The following is a 12,138-nucleotide window of genomic DNA, read 5'->3' as shown; positions in this document are numbered from 1 at the left end:
GACCTCGGGGCCTTGGGGAGGGGCTGGGTACCCCCACTGTGGTGAGGGTCTCGTTCCTGCCCATGCAGGAGTAACCAAGGGGACCACCATTTATTTTGTTATTGAAGATTCACTTTCAGGCCAAGTTACCGATGGAGAGCTGCCATCTGGCAGTTCATACCATAAATGGTGCCAGTGGCTGGGGCTGGACCAGGCTGAAGCCAAGCGCTTCATACAGGTCTCCGACGCAGGTGGCAGGGGCCCAGGCACTCGAGGGAGCCGCTATCCACTGCTTTCCCAGGCACAGAAGCAGGGAGCTGGTGGGAACTGGAGCAGCTGAGACAAAGCTGGGCTCCGATGTGGAGTGAGGGTTTTGCAGGCGCAGCTGAAGCCACAGCACTCTGACCGCTGTAACTGCCCCTGTGGCCGTGGGAGGAGCAGACCGACCCTCTGCTGTGGCAGAGAGGGATGCCTCCGGATGGTGTGGGTCTGGTGGTCGCAGCCTGGGTACCGCCTCCCCTCTGTGCCTGCAAGGTGGAAGCTCACTGGACCCTGCTCAATGGAGGCCTCATTTGCCCACGTGTGTGCCCTGACACCCGTGTGGCCATTTAGTATGTCTGGCTGGTGCCCTGACATGACAAGTGTGGGGGTGTCTGAAGACCCTCACCAACCCAAAAGCCATGTGAGTCCCCCCCAGGAATGTCATGCAATGGTGGCAGTGTGACCTCCAACCCTACCCCTGCCTTCACAGTGATTCTGGAGCCATTGTGGGTGAGGGTCCCCAGCCTTATCTGCTTCTCCCAAAGACTGCTGCCTGCACTCAAATTCCTGGGGGGCAGGGCATGCACCACGCTGCAGTGCTGAGGCAGGCCAGCAGGTGGTGGTGTGGGGCCAGCAGATAGCCAAGTTCTTGTCTGGAGTCCAGGCGGGGTCAGGTGGCGCTGGCCCCTCAGGCAGCTCTGCCCTGGCCACCGTCCCTGTTCTGTAGGTTCTGTAGGTGTGTACCACCAGACCCTGGTCTTTGCCTTGGAGTTGGCACCACCTGGCACCTGGCCACTGCCTTGTCTGAGGAGTGATGCCCCGACCGATATGGGTTTCTTTTTTTTTTTTTTTAAGATTTATATTGGAAAGGCGGATATACAGAGAGGAGAGACAGAGAGGAAGATCTTCCGTCCGATGATTCACTCCCCAAGTGAGCGCAACGGTCAATGCTATGCCGATCCGAAGCCAGGAGCCTCTTCTGGGTCTCCCGCGCGGGTGCAGGGTCCCAAAGCTTTGGGCCGTCCTCAACTGCTTTCCCAGGCCACAGGCAAGGAGCTGGATGGGAAGAGGGGCTGCTGGGATTAGAACCGGCGCCCATATGGGATCCCGGGAGTGCAAGGTGAGGACCTTAACCACTGCGCCACCACGCCGGGCCCCCGATATGGGTTTCTGATGCCGCCAGAATCCACTGCCTCTCGTCTGTCAGCCAGAGGTTCTTCAACCCTTCGGAGTTCCTCTCGCCCCATCTTGCTTGGTGTTCTTGCTGTTTCACTTTTACAGTAGGGGTTCACGCTGTGCCTGAGCTCCCTGCTCCCCCAGCCCCCAGATGGAACATTGAACCAGACCAGGCACATGCTGTGAGGGTCAGCTGCCAGCAGGTGTCCCCACAGCCTAGGTGGACACCCCCAGGCCCAGGGCGGGCCTGGGAAGCTGTGGGGAGCTGGGGGCAGCCTGGGGCTGGAGCTGGCCCACAGCCAAGAGATGCTGCAGGGTTGAGCCGGTTTTCTGAAATCGGGGTATGTGGGCCAGAGTGTGAGGCCTGAGAAGGTGGGTTCAAGTGCCTGGATTTGTGCCGTCCACATGGGAGGTGTGGGTAGAGGGCTGCTCAGTTCTTCTGCCCATGGCAGCCATCTCGGAGGGAACCATGCATGAAGGTCTCCCTCTGCCACTAACTGCCACTCTCCCCACCACTCCACCCGGTGCCATCTCATCAGTTGACCTTTCCAAATTAATGAATGAATCTTCCTGGAGAATGACGGGAGTGGCCAACTCTGTGGTGGCATGGAGCAGCCCTGGGCTTGCCCGGCTTGGCCCAGCAGCCGGTCCTGCCTGAGCCAGCAGAGTGACCGGGGCGCATTGCTGATCTATGCCTCACGCTCTGCTGCGGGGGGGTCCCCCCGGGAGTGCTCCCCCGCAGCGGGTGAGGGTGAGGCCAGCCAGCCGGGGAGGCTGGAGCTTACCCGGCAGCCCGGTCAGCAAGGAGCGCTTAGCACTGCCATGTAGACTCAGTCCCCCAGCCCCACCTGCCCGCCATAGACCCTGGCACAAATCGCAGGTGGGCCGTCCCCGTGCCCAGCATCAGCCCTGCGTGGGAGGAAGCCGGGCAGCCCTGGGGACGGGGGTCTGAGGTCTCAGGTGGACACACACAGGCGGTCCCCCGAGTTCACACGTTTTATTGACGTGGTTGATCAGAAGTGAGCCATCCTCGGCAGCCGCACTCTGTGTAGTTGCAGGCATACCCAGTCCTGCCTCGGTGGGACACGAGCTCTGGGCTGCCCCTTCCCAGTCCCCCAGGGACTCCTGGGGGGCTACAGGGAGGGGCTGGGGCATCGAGGGCTGAAAGAGGACAGCTGGCACGGCAGCTCAGGCAGCCCAGAGCCACGCGTGTGCCAGGGTGAGCCTGTCAGGCCAGGGGCAGCCAGGTCCCAGGACAGGAGAGAAGCTGGCCCCAGTGGTACATCTAGGCTGGTTGACTCATCAGTCACAGCGCTCACGGTACCAGGGCTCCAGCAAACAGTGACAGCATTTCCCCTTGGCACCTGGCTCAAGGGTTTACAGCTAACAGTCCCAGCCCCAAAGGCACTTCATGGCAGGTACTGGTCAGGGATGTATACCCCAAAGGGGAGGCCGCCTTCCAGGGACCCTGGGGACAGCAGAGGCTCCGGGCTGTCTCTTCGGCATGACCAGTTCCAGTCTGGGCCCCATGTGCACCAGCCGGAGCTGGAGTGTCCCCACCCCCAGAGCCCCAAGCTTGCTCCTCCTCTCCCCAGGCTGCCTGGCCCTAATAGAATGGAGGCATTGATTGGGCCCTCCACTGCAACTGGGCATGGGGGCCAGGGCAGGCGGCCAGGAACAGCTGGTCCCAAGCCAGCTGGCCGCCGCCTCCTTCCTGCCCAGGCGCCGGCCCTTCCCGGGGCACCCGCCCATCAGAGCGCTGTGGGGCCAGGCACGGGGCCCCCACCGCTCTGCAGCCGCACACTGGAGGTGAACCAGCGGCTGGGCCGGCCCAGGCTGCAGTGCACGGTGGTCCGGAAGGTGCTCCTGGCACACTTGGGGAAGACGATGGCTGTGCTGTGGAAGTGCAGGGCGCGTGGGCGCGGCTCCAGGGTCAGCTGGCTGCGGTAGCTGCGCCACGTGCAGTTGGGTGCTGCCACAATCGTCTCGCTGTAGCCCGTGACCGTGGGCACTGGCGCGTAGAAGATCTTGTCCCGGAAGTACTTCTCAGAGTCATACTTGATCTCAGAGTTGCAGCTGGCAAGGGCACGAAGGGCACCGGTGAGTCCAGGGGCCAGGCTGGGACCACAGATGTGACCAGGGCCAAGCGGACCTGACGGCATGCAGGGAGGAGGCCAAAGGCAAGCCGAGGGGCCCGGTGCCCAGGGGACACTGAGGCACACTGCAGCCTGGACTTAGGATTGGTGCTGGGGGGGAGCCTCCATACCCAAGCTGGTGGTGACAGGGTACCCTCAGGTCAGGGGTGTCACAGAGGCCCCCAGGGACAGTCCCCAAGGTCACCAGGTACCCACAGGGCTGCCTTTGGGAACTAACTAGGGCTTGTGGCAGAGTGTGTTGAGAACCGGGAGCTTGCTGAGCGCCCCGCCGGGACAGGGACCCTCCCTGGCCCACTCACCGGATCTCCTGCGTGGGTGCTGGGGTCACCTGGATGCTCTCCCCAAAGAACACAGGCAGCATATGGGGCCTCATCCTGAGCGCAGGGGATGCCTGCTGAGGGAGGAGGTGCTGTTAGGCAGCAGGAGCAAGGTGTATGCAGCCCCCACCCCACTGGGCATGGCTGAGCCCCCCAAAGCCAACTTCATGGACCCCCACCAACTGCCTGCTGCCAGCCTGCAACCCACACCTGGACAGCCTCTCACTGCAGCCCCTAAGTTTGCAGTTCACGCCTCCTAGGGCCAGGCTCCCAACCTCTCCTGGCGCTGCCCAAGGCTGGACACCTGCTGGGGGTGGACACATGAGGAGCTGGCCAGGCCCACAGAGGGACAGGCCCCCCGGTCCTGCCTCCCTAGTGGCCACCTCTTCCCAAGCACCAGGATTGGCTGAGGCATGAGCCTGTCAGCCACACTGACCAATGAGAACCGTGCCCGGGCTTCTAAGGAAAACTTCACCCCTCAGAGGTGGCTGAGCAGGTGGGAAGGTGGGTAGGTGGGTGCACTTGGCCCCCAGCGGGGAAGGAGGCCAGCCCCAGGAAAATGGAGCCGATGATGGTGGAAAGCCAAGTCCTACCAATGCTCCTCAAACACCTGGGTCAAGCCATGCCTGACACTAAACCCATGGGGGTGCCAGGCTCAGGCGCCTCAACAGCCTGAGGCCTCCTGAAGCCCTGCCCAGGAAAACCCCAGAAAATCTGTCCTTTGGTGATCACAGGAGTCCTTATCGGATGGAAAGTTCCAGAATAACCCCTCCACAGGTTGCACTCATCTTTTATGACAGTGTCTTGTCTGAGTTATGCATTTCTGTCTGCTGTTGATTCATCAATTACACTTCAGTGTGATATGCGGCGAACTAAGCCTGCCAGAATCAGGACTGGAACCACGCAGCAGACAGCCATGCCAGGCTGAGGCCCCTCTGGCCCAGGGCTGGGGCCACCCAGGTCCTCCCTAGGACCGGTCCCCAGGCTGGGAAGAAGCTCCTGGAACCTCCCTGTCCTCCCCCGGGGCGGCAGCAATCATAATCCACTGGCGGACAGCGCTGCTGGCTGGCGGGGGGTGGGCATGATGGCCCCCAGCCCCTAGCCTGTAGCCTGCTTGGTAACTCCCCACCCCACTCCAGCATCCGATGGAGAAGTAGCACCTGGCTGCCCAGGGGACACGCATGTGGGGCTGGCCCCTTTCTCCATGGCTGCCCATTCCAGGGTCAGTGGGGCCCTTAGCACCCAGCAGCCTCTGGGGCCTGGTTAGGTCTAAGCATGGCCCCTGCCGATGAAAGACTCTCCTGGAATGTAGCCACAGGCACCTGCTGAGCACCTACCTTACTCTTGGGCGGTGGCTGGGGTGCAGCACTGCCTGGCTCATCCCTGGGGGGACATGGGGAGGCCAGGGGACAGTGCTGTGGGCACAGGCCTGCACCTTCCCAGCAAAGGCTCACAGAGCAGGCGGGTGTGTGTGGGAGGCACGGTCCCGCTGCAGAGCCTACACCAAGGCCTGCTGACCCCACCCGCCCCCAGCACAAGGCCGCCAGGCAACAGGCAGCCCCGCCCCACCCAGCTTGCTCCCACGGCTGCCAGGCCAACAGACAAGGCTCCATTCACAGGCTAGGCCAGGAGTGAGGCCCAGGGCGCGGCGTCCAACTGGCACACGGGGAAAATACCTCCAACCCACTGAGCCTGGGGCGCCACAGGAGGGCAGGAAGCTGCTGCGGTGCAGGTGGCAACTCCCCCCCACACACACCGCCACCAGGCCCCAAGGGGTTGCCAGGAACCAGTCTTGGAACCCAGCCAGGCAGACACAGGCCAGGGGGTGCCACCATGGCCCAGAAGGCTGTGGTGGTGATGTGGGGGGCTCTGAAAGAGAGGGGCCTCAAAACCAGGAAGCCCCCCGAAGGCCTCTCCCCAGCCCAGCTCTTCCCACAAGGCCCAGGGCCTTATCCTGGTCTAAGGAGACTGAAAAGAAGATGCCAGCCACCTGCTCAGGCACTCTGCCTCAACTTACCCTTCTGAGAAAGGAGGTTGTGCCTCCCTAAGATCCGAGCCTGGTGGCTGGGAGATAGTGAGGCAGGCACAAGCTGGCTGGCTTCCCAGGGCGCAGATGCAGTGCAAGAGCCAACTGGCCCCAGAACAGACCTCTAAGACCCAAAGGCTCTCAGTCAGCACAGACCACACGGCTGGGCTGGACCCCTCGGCCTCGCAGGCCTGGACCCAGTCTCCTGAGCAGGTATGAGGACCCAGCAGGCCTCCACAGGCACAGGCTTCACAACCTGGCAGGCAGGGAGCCACAGCGATGAGTGGTGGCAAATACTTCCTCAGTGGGTGCTTCGGCTCCACCCTCGCTGCCGCGGCCCTTGGCCCAAGCCAGCCCGGGAGGGTGGCCGCCCTGGGGAGAGCCTGGGCGAGGTTCAGTAGCATTATGCCCAGCCTGGGGAGAAACAGCCCACTGCCAGCATAGGATAGATCCACCAGCACCCTGTCCACACAGAAGCAGGGAGCAGGTGGGGGCATCCACCCTGGACGGCTCCTCAGGAAAGGTGCCTGCCAGGGAGACCCCATCTGGCGTGGCAGGGGGTGCGAGGCCAGGGCCGTGGAGCCCTCCTCCAGGACACTGGCCTTGATTGTGGTGGCATCCATCTGTCCACCCATTTGCCCTCTGCAGCCCACACTGGGTCTCAGTGTCTCAGACCAGAAACAAAAATGGGAAAACGCGGGCCTCCTTGCCTGGCCCAGCGAACAGCCCTGCTGTCCTGGGATCCCACAGGAGCGGGGTGCTGCCAACGCCAGACCCGCAAGGCACAGCTGGCACTCTGGGGAAGGGGTAGCCTGGCGAGGGGCCAGAGTGTGAGGCCCCAAAGCTGAGCGGAGCTCACCCGGTGCCAGTTGTGAAAAACTGCAGGTACAGCGGCAGTTGTTTTCCAGGCTCACACACAACTCGCATACACACACATGCACACTACAGACACACGGTTAGCCCGTTGTTTCCAAGGCTCCTGGGCTCCATCCACCGCAGCACAGCAGCTGCCCTCCGGACACTCCCCTGGAGCCCACGGACACATGTCCTCCGGGTGATGCCAGGGAGACTAAAGCAGCAGTGCAGACAGCTGGGGACAGCTCCCACCAGGCATTGTCACCTGCGTCAGGAGCCCCAGCAGAGCGGCGAGCTGTGGCCAGCACTGCTGTGGCTGTCCCAGGCACATACGTGGCCCTGTCCTCGGGGATCCCGGCGGTGGAGGACCCCAGAGGGACCGAGCCCCAAACCACGTGCAGCACGTAGACTGGCCGTCGGGCTGTGCCAAGCCCCAGCCGTTCCCTCAGGGAGGCCGGCAGCAGAGCTAGCAAGCACAGGGCCAGGGTGCATTGCCAGCTCCACTCGCCAACCCCGTCACTCCTCAGAGACCCCCACCCGCGATTCCCCTGCACAGACCACCTGCAAGGTCCCAACCCAGCCAAGCAGCAGGACTTCCGGGGGGATGTGGGGTACAAACCCTTGGTTCCTAAGCTGCAGGCACTTCCTGGGTCAGTGAGACCTGCCAGGGAAGGAGGCCTGGGGACCAGTCTCCCCAAGTGCGGGATCCCAGTGGGAGTGAGAGGAGCCCATGGCACTGGTTGGGGGCGGGGCTGGAGCTAGAGAAGGCTGTAGGCTGCAGCAGGCAGCCAGGAGTGTCCTGGGCAGGCAGCCCCACTCCTGCGGCTGCCCACTCCCCACACCCGCAGCCTGGGTGTACCCCAAAACCAAAGCTGTCTGGCACGAGGCTGTGTTCCCCCAGGCTCCCAACCCAGGCTTCCCCAGGCTGGCCTCCCCTCCACATCAACACCTTGACAACCCTCAGAGAAAGGGTTCCTGTCTGGCTTCGGTTAAAAAAAAAAAAGAAAAGAAAACGAAAAAAGTTTTCATGTTGGCAGCGCGAGGGGGCGGGGTAGGCAGCAAGCAGGGGAGGCAGGAGGGGTGCCGGGTTCTCCCAGCGGGCAGCCAGCTCCGCTTTCCCGCGGGCTGTGCATAGGGAAGCCCGAGGAGAGAAGCCCACGGCCGGGGGTGAGGGGCCGTCCCCGGGCCCTGGCACAGCCCTGCCCACCCGGAGCCCGCAGCCCGGATCCCGTCCTTACCGCGCCGGCCTCACTAGGTCCAGGGGGCTCTGAGGCATAGAAGGGCGGACTGGGGCTGGGGCTGGGCGGCAGCCCGGAGTCGGGGCTGTCCAGCAAGGCCTCGCGGCTCTGTCCCTGGAGGTTGCCCTCCATGGCCTGCAGATGCAGGTGGCCCACCATGTCTGCCGGGCTCCCGGGGGGCTCCGCCGCCGAGCTGCGGGCGCAGCAGAGGCAGCGGCCGCGCCTGGCGCCCCGCGCCCGGGGCCCCGCACAGCCGCGCTCGCCGCCGCTGCGCCCCAGCTGGGCCCTCCGCACCTCCCCGACCCGCGCCTCCTTTTCTAGGCGCCTCCTCCGCCCCCGCCCTCTCCCCGCCCCGGCCGGCGCCTCCCCGGGGCGCGGCGGCCCAGGCCTGGCTGGTGGGCTCCCAGGGTTTCTTGCGGCTCTGCTGAGGGCCGGGTGGATGAAAGCGTCTTCAGAAAGGACTGGGCTGGCACGGGTCGGCGACTGGCAGCCGGGGAGGAGGTGGCGGCGGCGCCCCAGCCCTGCGCGCCTTCCACCCAGACGACCGGGCCCCCTTGCGGGGTTCTGGGGGGCTGCTGCCAGCTCCCGCTGGGGTCTCGGCTGACGGACACGCTGGGCCTTTGCGGTGGGGACAACCTGATCTGGGGACAAGAGCCGACCTGGCAGGCGCCAGGTGCAGGGTTGCGGCTGGGGTCCTGCTGGGGAGCCCCCTCTCAGTCTCTGGCTGCCCCCCCATCGGCTTGGCACCCTCACACACCCCACACCCGGGGACAGGCGTTCTCCCTCTGAGGTGACTTCAGGCTGGCAGAGGGCACGGGCAAGCGTGCCTCCTCTGGCCTGTGTCCACCTCCAGGTGCCGGCCCCACACCAGGGACTGGGAGACGGTGTTGGTCTGCAAACTTCCCCACAATGCAAGGGGAATGGAGACCCAGGCAGGAAGTCGCCTGGTCTCTAAGGTTCAGCACGCGAGTCCCATGGCAGGGGGCCTGGCTGGGCTCGCTGTCCAGCTGGCCTGAGGAGAAGGACCGAGTCCACCAGCCGTCACTTGTAGGCGGGGCTGCTCCCCACGCGACAAGGCCATCCCACCACCTGTGGGGCGACAACCTGAGGTATCTCCCCAGAGGGCCTGAGCTGTTGCCAAGTTCAGCACCTGCCTTGGCAGTAGACAGAGCCCCCTCTGTGACCTTGGCCAGAGCGGGGGGGGGGGGGGGGGGGTCTTCAGTGGGGCCATTCAGCGGCTGCCAAGGACACCTGCCACCAGTTAGATGGCCTGGGGCCCATACTCAGCCCCCGCCCCAACTCCAGCGTCCCGTTAGTCCGCAGCCTGGGAGGCCGCCATGAGGGCTGCCAAGTAGGGTCTGTCACCATGTGGGTTCGGGATCCAGCTCCTGGCTCGTTGGGCACCTGGGTTCCTCCGGGGAACCAGCAGACAAGGCTTCTCTCTCTTGTTTTAAAAACAAAAAAAAGTATGCTGCAGTAAGGATGCACTCACCCTTCGCATTCATTATCGAGATCGAATGTGGCATACTGTATGTAGCCACAGGAGGAAAAGGCCACGGACATTCTGCTCGGGTTTTGAAATGTTTTTAAAAGCTTATTGCTTGAAATGTGAGACAGTGTCCATGCAAAACAGGACCGAGCTACGAAGGCTGGGAGAGGTGGGATGCCTTCTGAGGCCACAGCTGCTAGGTGGAGGGTGAGCCTGGTGGGTGCAGCAAAGGTCTCTCATGTTCCCCCACCGACCCCCAGACTTGCAGTGAGAGCCCGGAGGCAGGCCGGCCGCTGGAAGGGGAGCACCCCAGGAGCCTCATGTGTCCAGGCTGAGCAGAAAGCCGGCCTGTGCACCTCTACACTGCCAGAGCTCAAAGATTACTGCTGGCTCCTGCCCACTGGCCAGAAGTTTCCAGGGACACGCCTGCTTCCTGGTATGCAGCTTGCACCCTCGCTGGCTCCAAGGTATGTAACGGTGCTTACCCCACGCCCCAGCGGGGTTACTAGCCATGGCTGGGCAGGCCTGAGGGCCGTGGTCCATCAGGCAGGCCCCATCCGGACAGACTGGCCGGCTGTGGCGAGTGTCTACGCTTTCAAACACTGGCCCAAGCCGCAGAAGTGGGCCTTGTGGTTCTGCTGCGGGGGCTCCCGAGGAGCAAGGAGCTGTCCCCCCATCCCACGCTCAGGTAGGCTCCACTCTCTCCAGAAGAGCAGATCCCAGCTTGGACGGCAGGAGCCACCATGGCTGACATGTGGGCACAGGGGTGCAGGGAGGCGGGCACAGAGCATGCAACCTGCAGGAGCCAGTAGGCGGAGACGCGGTGGGGCTTGCCTGAGGACACAGCGCCTGACCCAGCATGCTGCTGTGGTCAGGTTCGGCTTACAGGCCTCCAACCCGCGGGCCCAGCCCCTGGTGCGCATGGGACCCACTCTGGGTAAACAAATGCCAAGTGTGGCCTGGCAGCATGTGACTCTTTGCCAGCATTGTGTGTATATATTTACGTGTTACATGTGCATGGGTGCAAGTGTGTGTGTGTGTGTGTGTGCGTGTTGTTGTGGGGTACAAGCGACAGCACGCCAGACAGGTCTCGGATGTACTGGGGAGCCTTTATTAACCAAGCCTGGTGATAACAGGGCCCACTAGAAATAGCAAATCACAAGTCCATATAATCGAAATCCCCAGAGTACCAAATGCTCATTACCCTGAAGTCAGTCCGTTAAACTGAGGCCCTGGATCCCAGCTTCCCCAGCAACGTAAGTTATCCTCTCACACACACAGTGAACGTATTGGGCACACTACAAAGCTGCAGACACTCACCTTTCCCTGGCTTCTCTGCCCACATTCCATCACTGCTAGGCCTCACCTCTCCTGGAACTCCTGATACACACATTAGAAATACAAAGCATCTTAGCATTGCTGTCTTCACTGTCCCGCCTGAGCAGCGAACAGAGGGTGAGGGCTACAGACACACAGGGGCCATGCTCAGGGCTGCCTGTCCTCGAGTCTGTCCGCGGGAAGCCAGAGAGCAGGCAGGTCCTGGGGAGGCCAAGGGCCGGAGTGCCAGAGCGACGGAAGCTTGTGGCCAAGAGAGCGAGCCCCTCTCATCGTGGGCCTTTACGGGGTGGGGGGCTTGCAAGGGGAGTGGTTACCCAACTATGCAACGCCTTTCAGGTTCCAGGTGATGATAGGTGAGCATCCCAGGCTGGCAGGAGGGAACACCCTAGGTGGTGGTGGGAGGTCGCTTCTAAGTGTGACCCTGAAACTAGCTGCCTACCCTACCACAGTGTGTGTCCACAGGTGCATCTAAACAGTGTCAGGCTCCCAGTGCTGAGAACGAGGCAGTGCGCCCCAGTTCCCTCTGCCCCAGGGTCGGCCCCCAGGTCCCTCTGCCCCAGGGTCGGCCCCCAGGTCCCTGCTGCCCCAGGGTCGGCCCCCAGGTCCCTCTGCCCCAGGGTCGGCCCCCAGGTCCCTCTGCCCCAGGGTCGGCCCCCAGGTCCCTCTGCCCCAGGGTCGGCCCCCAGGTCCCTGCTGCCCCAGGGTCGGCCCCCAGGTCCCTGCTGCCCCGGGCTCCCATTCCCAAAGCAGCAGGACCGCTACCTGGAGCTCAGGCAAGTGCCCTGGCCAAAGTGTCTCCCCACGCGAGCTTTACTGCCACACAAGCAGAGAGGGGCTCAAGCAGTGCAGTGCTGAGGCGTGCCCTCTGGCAGAGCATCTCCTCGTGGCCTTCAGGTCCTCTTCCTCTGGGGGACTGCCTGGCCCTGAGAGAGGACACTTGGGGTTAAGCCACCCGGCAGGGACCAGAACTCCACGTGGAGGCAAAGGGCGCTCCGCCTGAGAAAGCAGCCCGCGATGATAAAATGCTAAATCGTTTCCTCTACATCTGACAAGGTCCAGGAACTTGGACTCAGGGCAAACAACAAAGACTGTGGCTTTTCCCTTCGCTCTTTCATCTTTCCAGGCTGCACGCACTGCCCGCTCCCGCCGTGCAGCTGACCTTTCTTACAGCTCTTTGATCCAGATGTGACCTTTAAGAAGTCCAAGGATTTAATCACCACTTCCCCAGATGAGCTGGGTCTTTGTCAGGTCGGTCTCAGGCCCAGGACAAGCTCCCTGAGGGATGAGGAGCACGCACCCAGAG

The 12,138-nt window shown here is 63.1% G+C and overlaps 1 protein-coding gene across 1 annotated transcript; it reads right to left on the bottom strand.

The window, feature by feature from the left end:
• Positions 1-2,769: 2,769 nt before the first annotated feature.
• On the bottom strand, positions 2,770-8,167 carry RFLNA (refilin A). Its single transcript, XM_040986860.1, has 3 exons — positions 8,009-8,167; positions 3,872-3,963; positions 2,770-3,492 (listed from the first exon to the last, which is right to left on the bottom strand). Exons 1-3 carry the CDS (start codon positions 8,165-8,167, stop codon positions 3,168-3,170), a joined length of 576 nt encoding a protein of 191 aa, XP_040842794.1. The 3' UTR covers positions 2,770-3,167.
• Positions 8,168-12,138: the final 3,971 nt, after the last annotated feature.

Source organism: Ochotona curzoniae, unplaced genomic scaffold (genome assembly GCF_017591425.1).
Source record: "Ochotona curzoniae isolate NIBS_2020 unplaced genomic scaffold, NIBS_Ocur_1.0 contig_46, whole genome shotgun sequence".
NCBI lineage: Eukaryota > Metazoa > Chordata > Mammalia > Lagomorpha > Ochotonidae > Ochotona > Ochotona curzoniae.
Note: the sequence above shows the minus strand (reverse complement) of the source record. Positions and strands in the feature narration are given on the sequence as shown.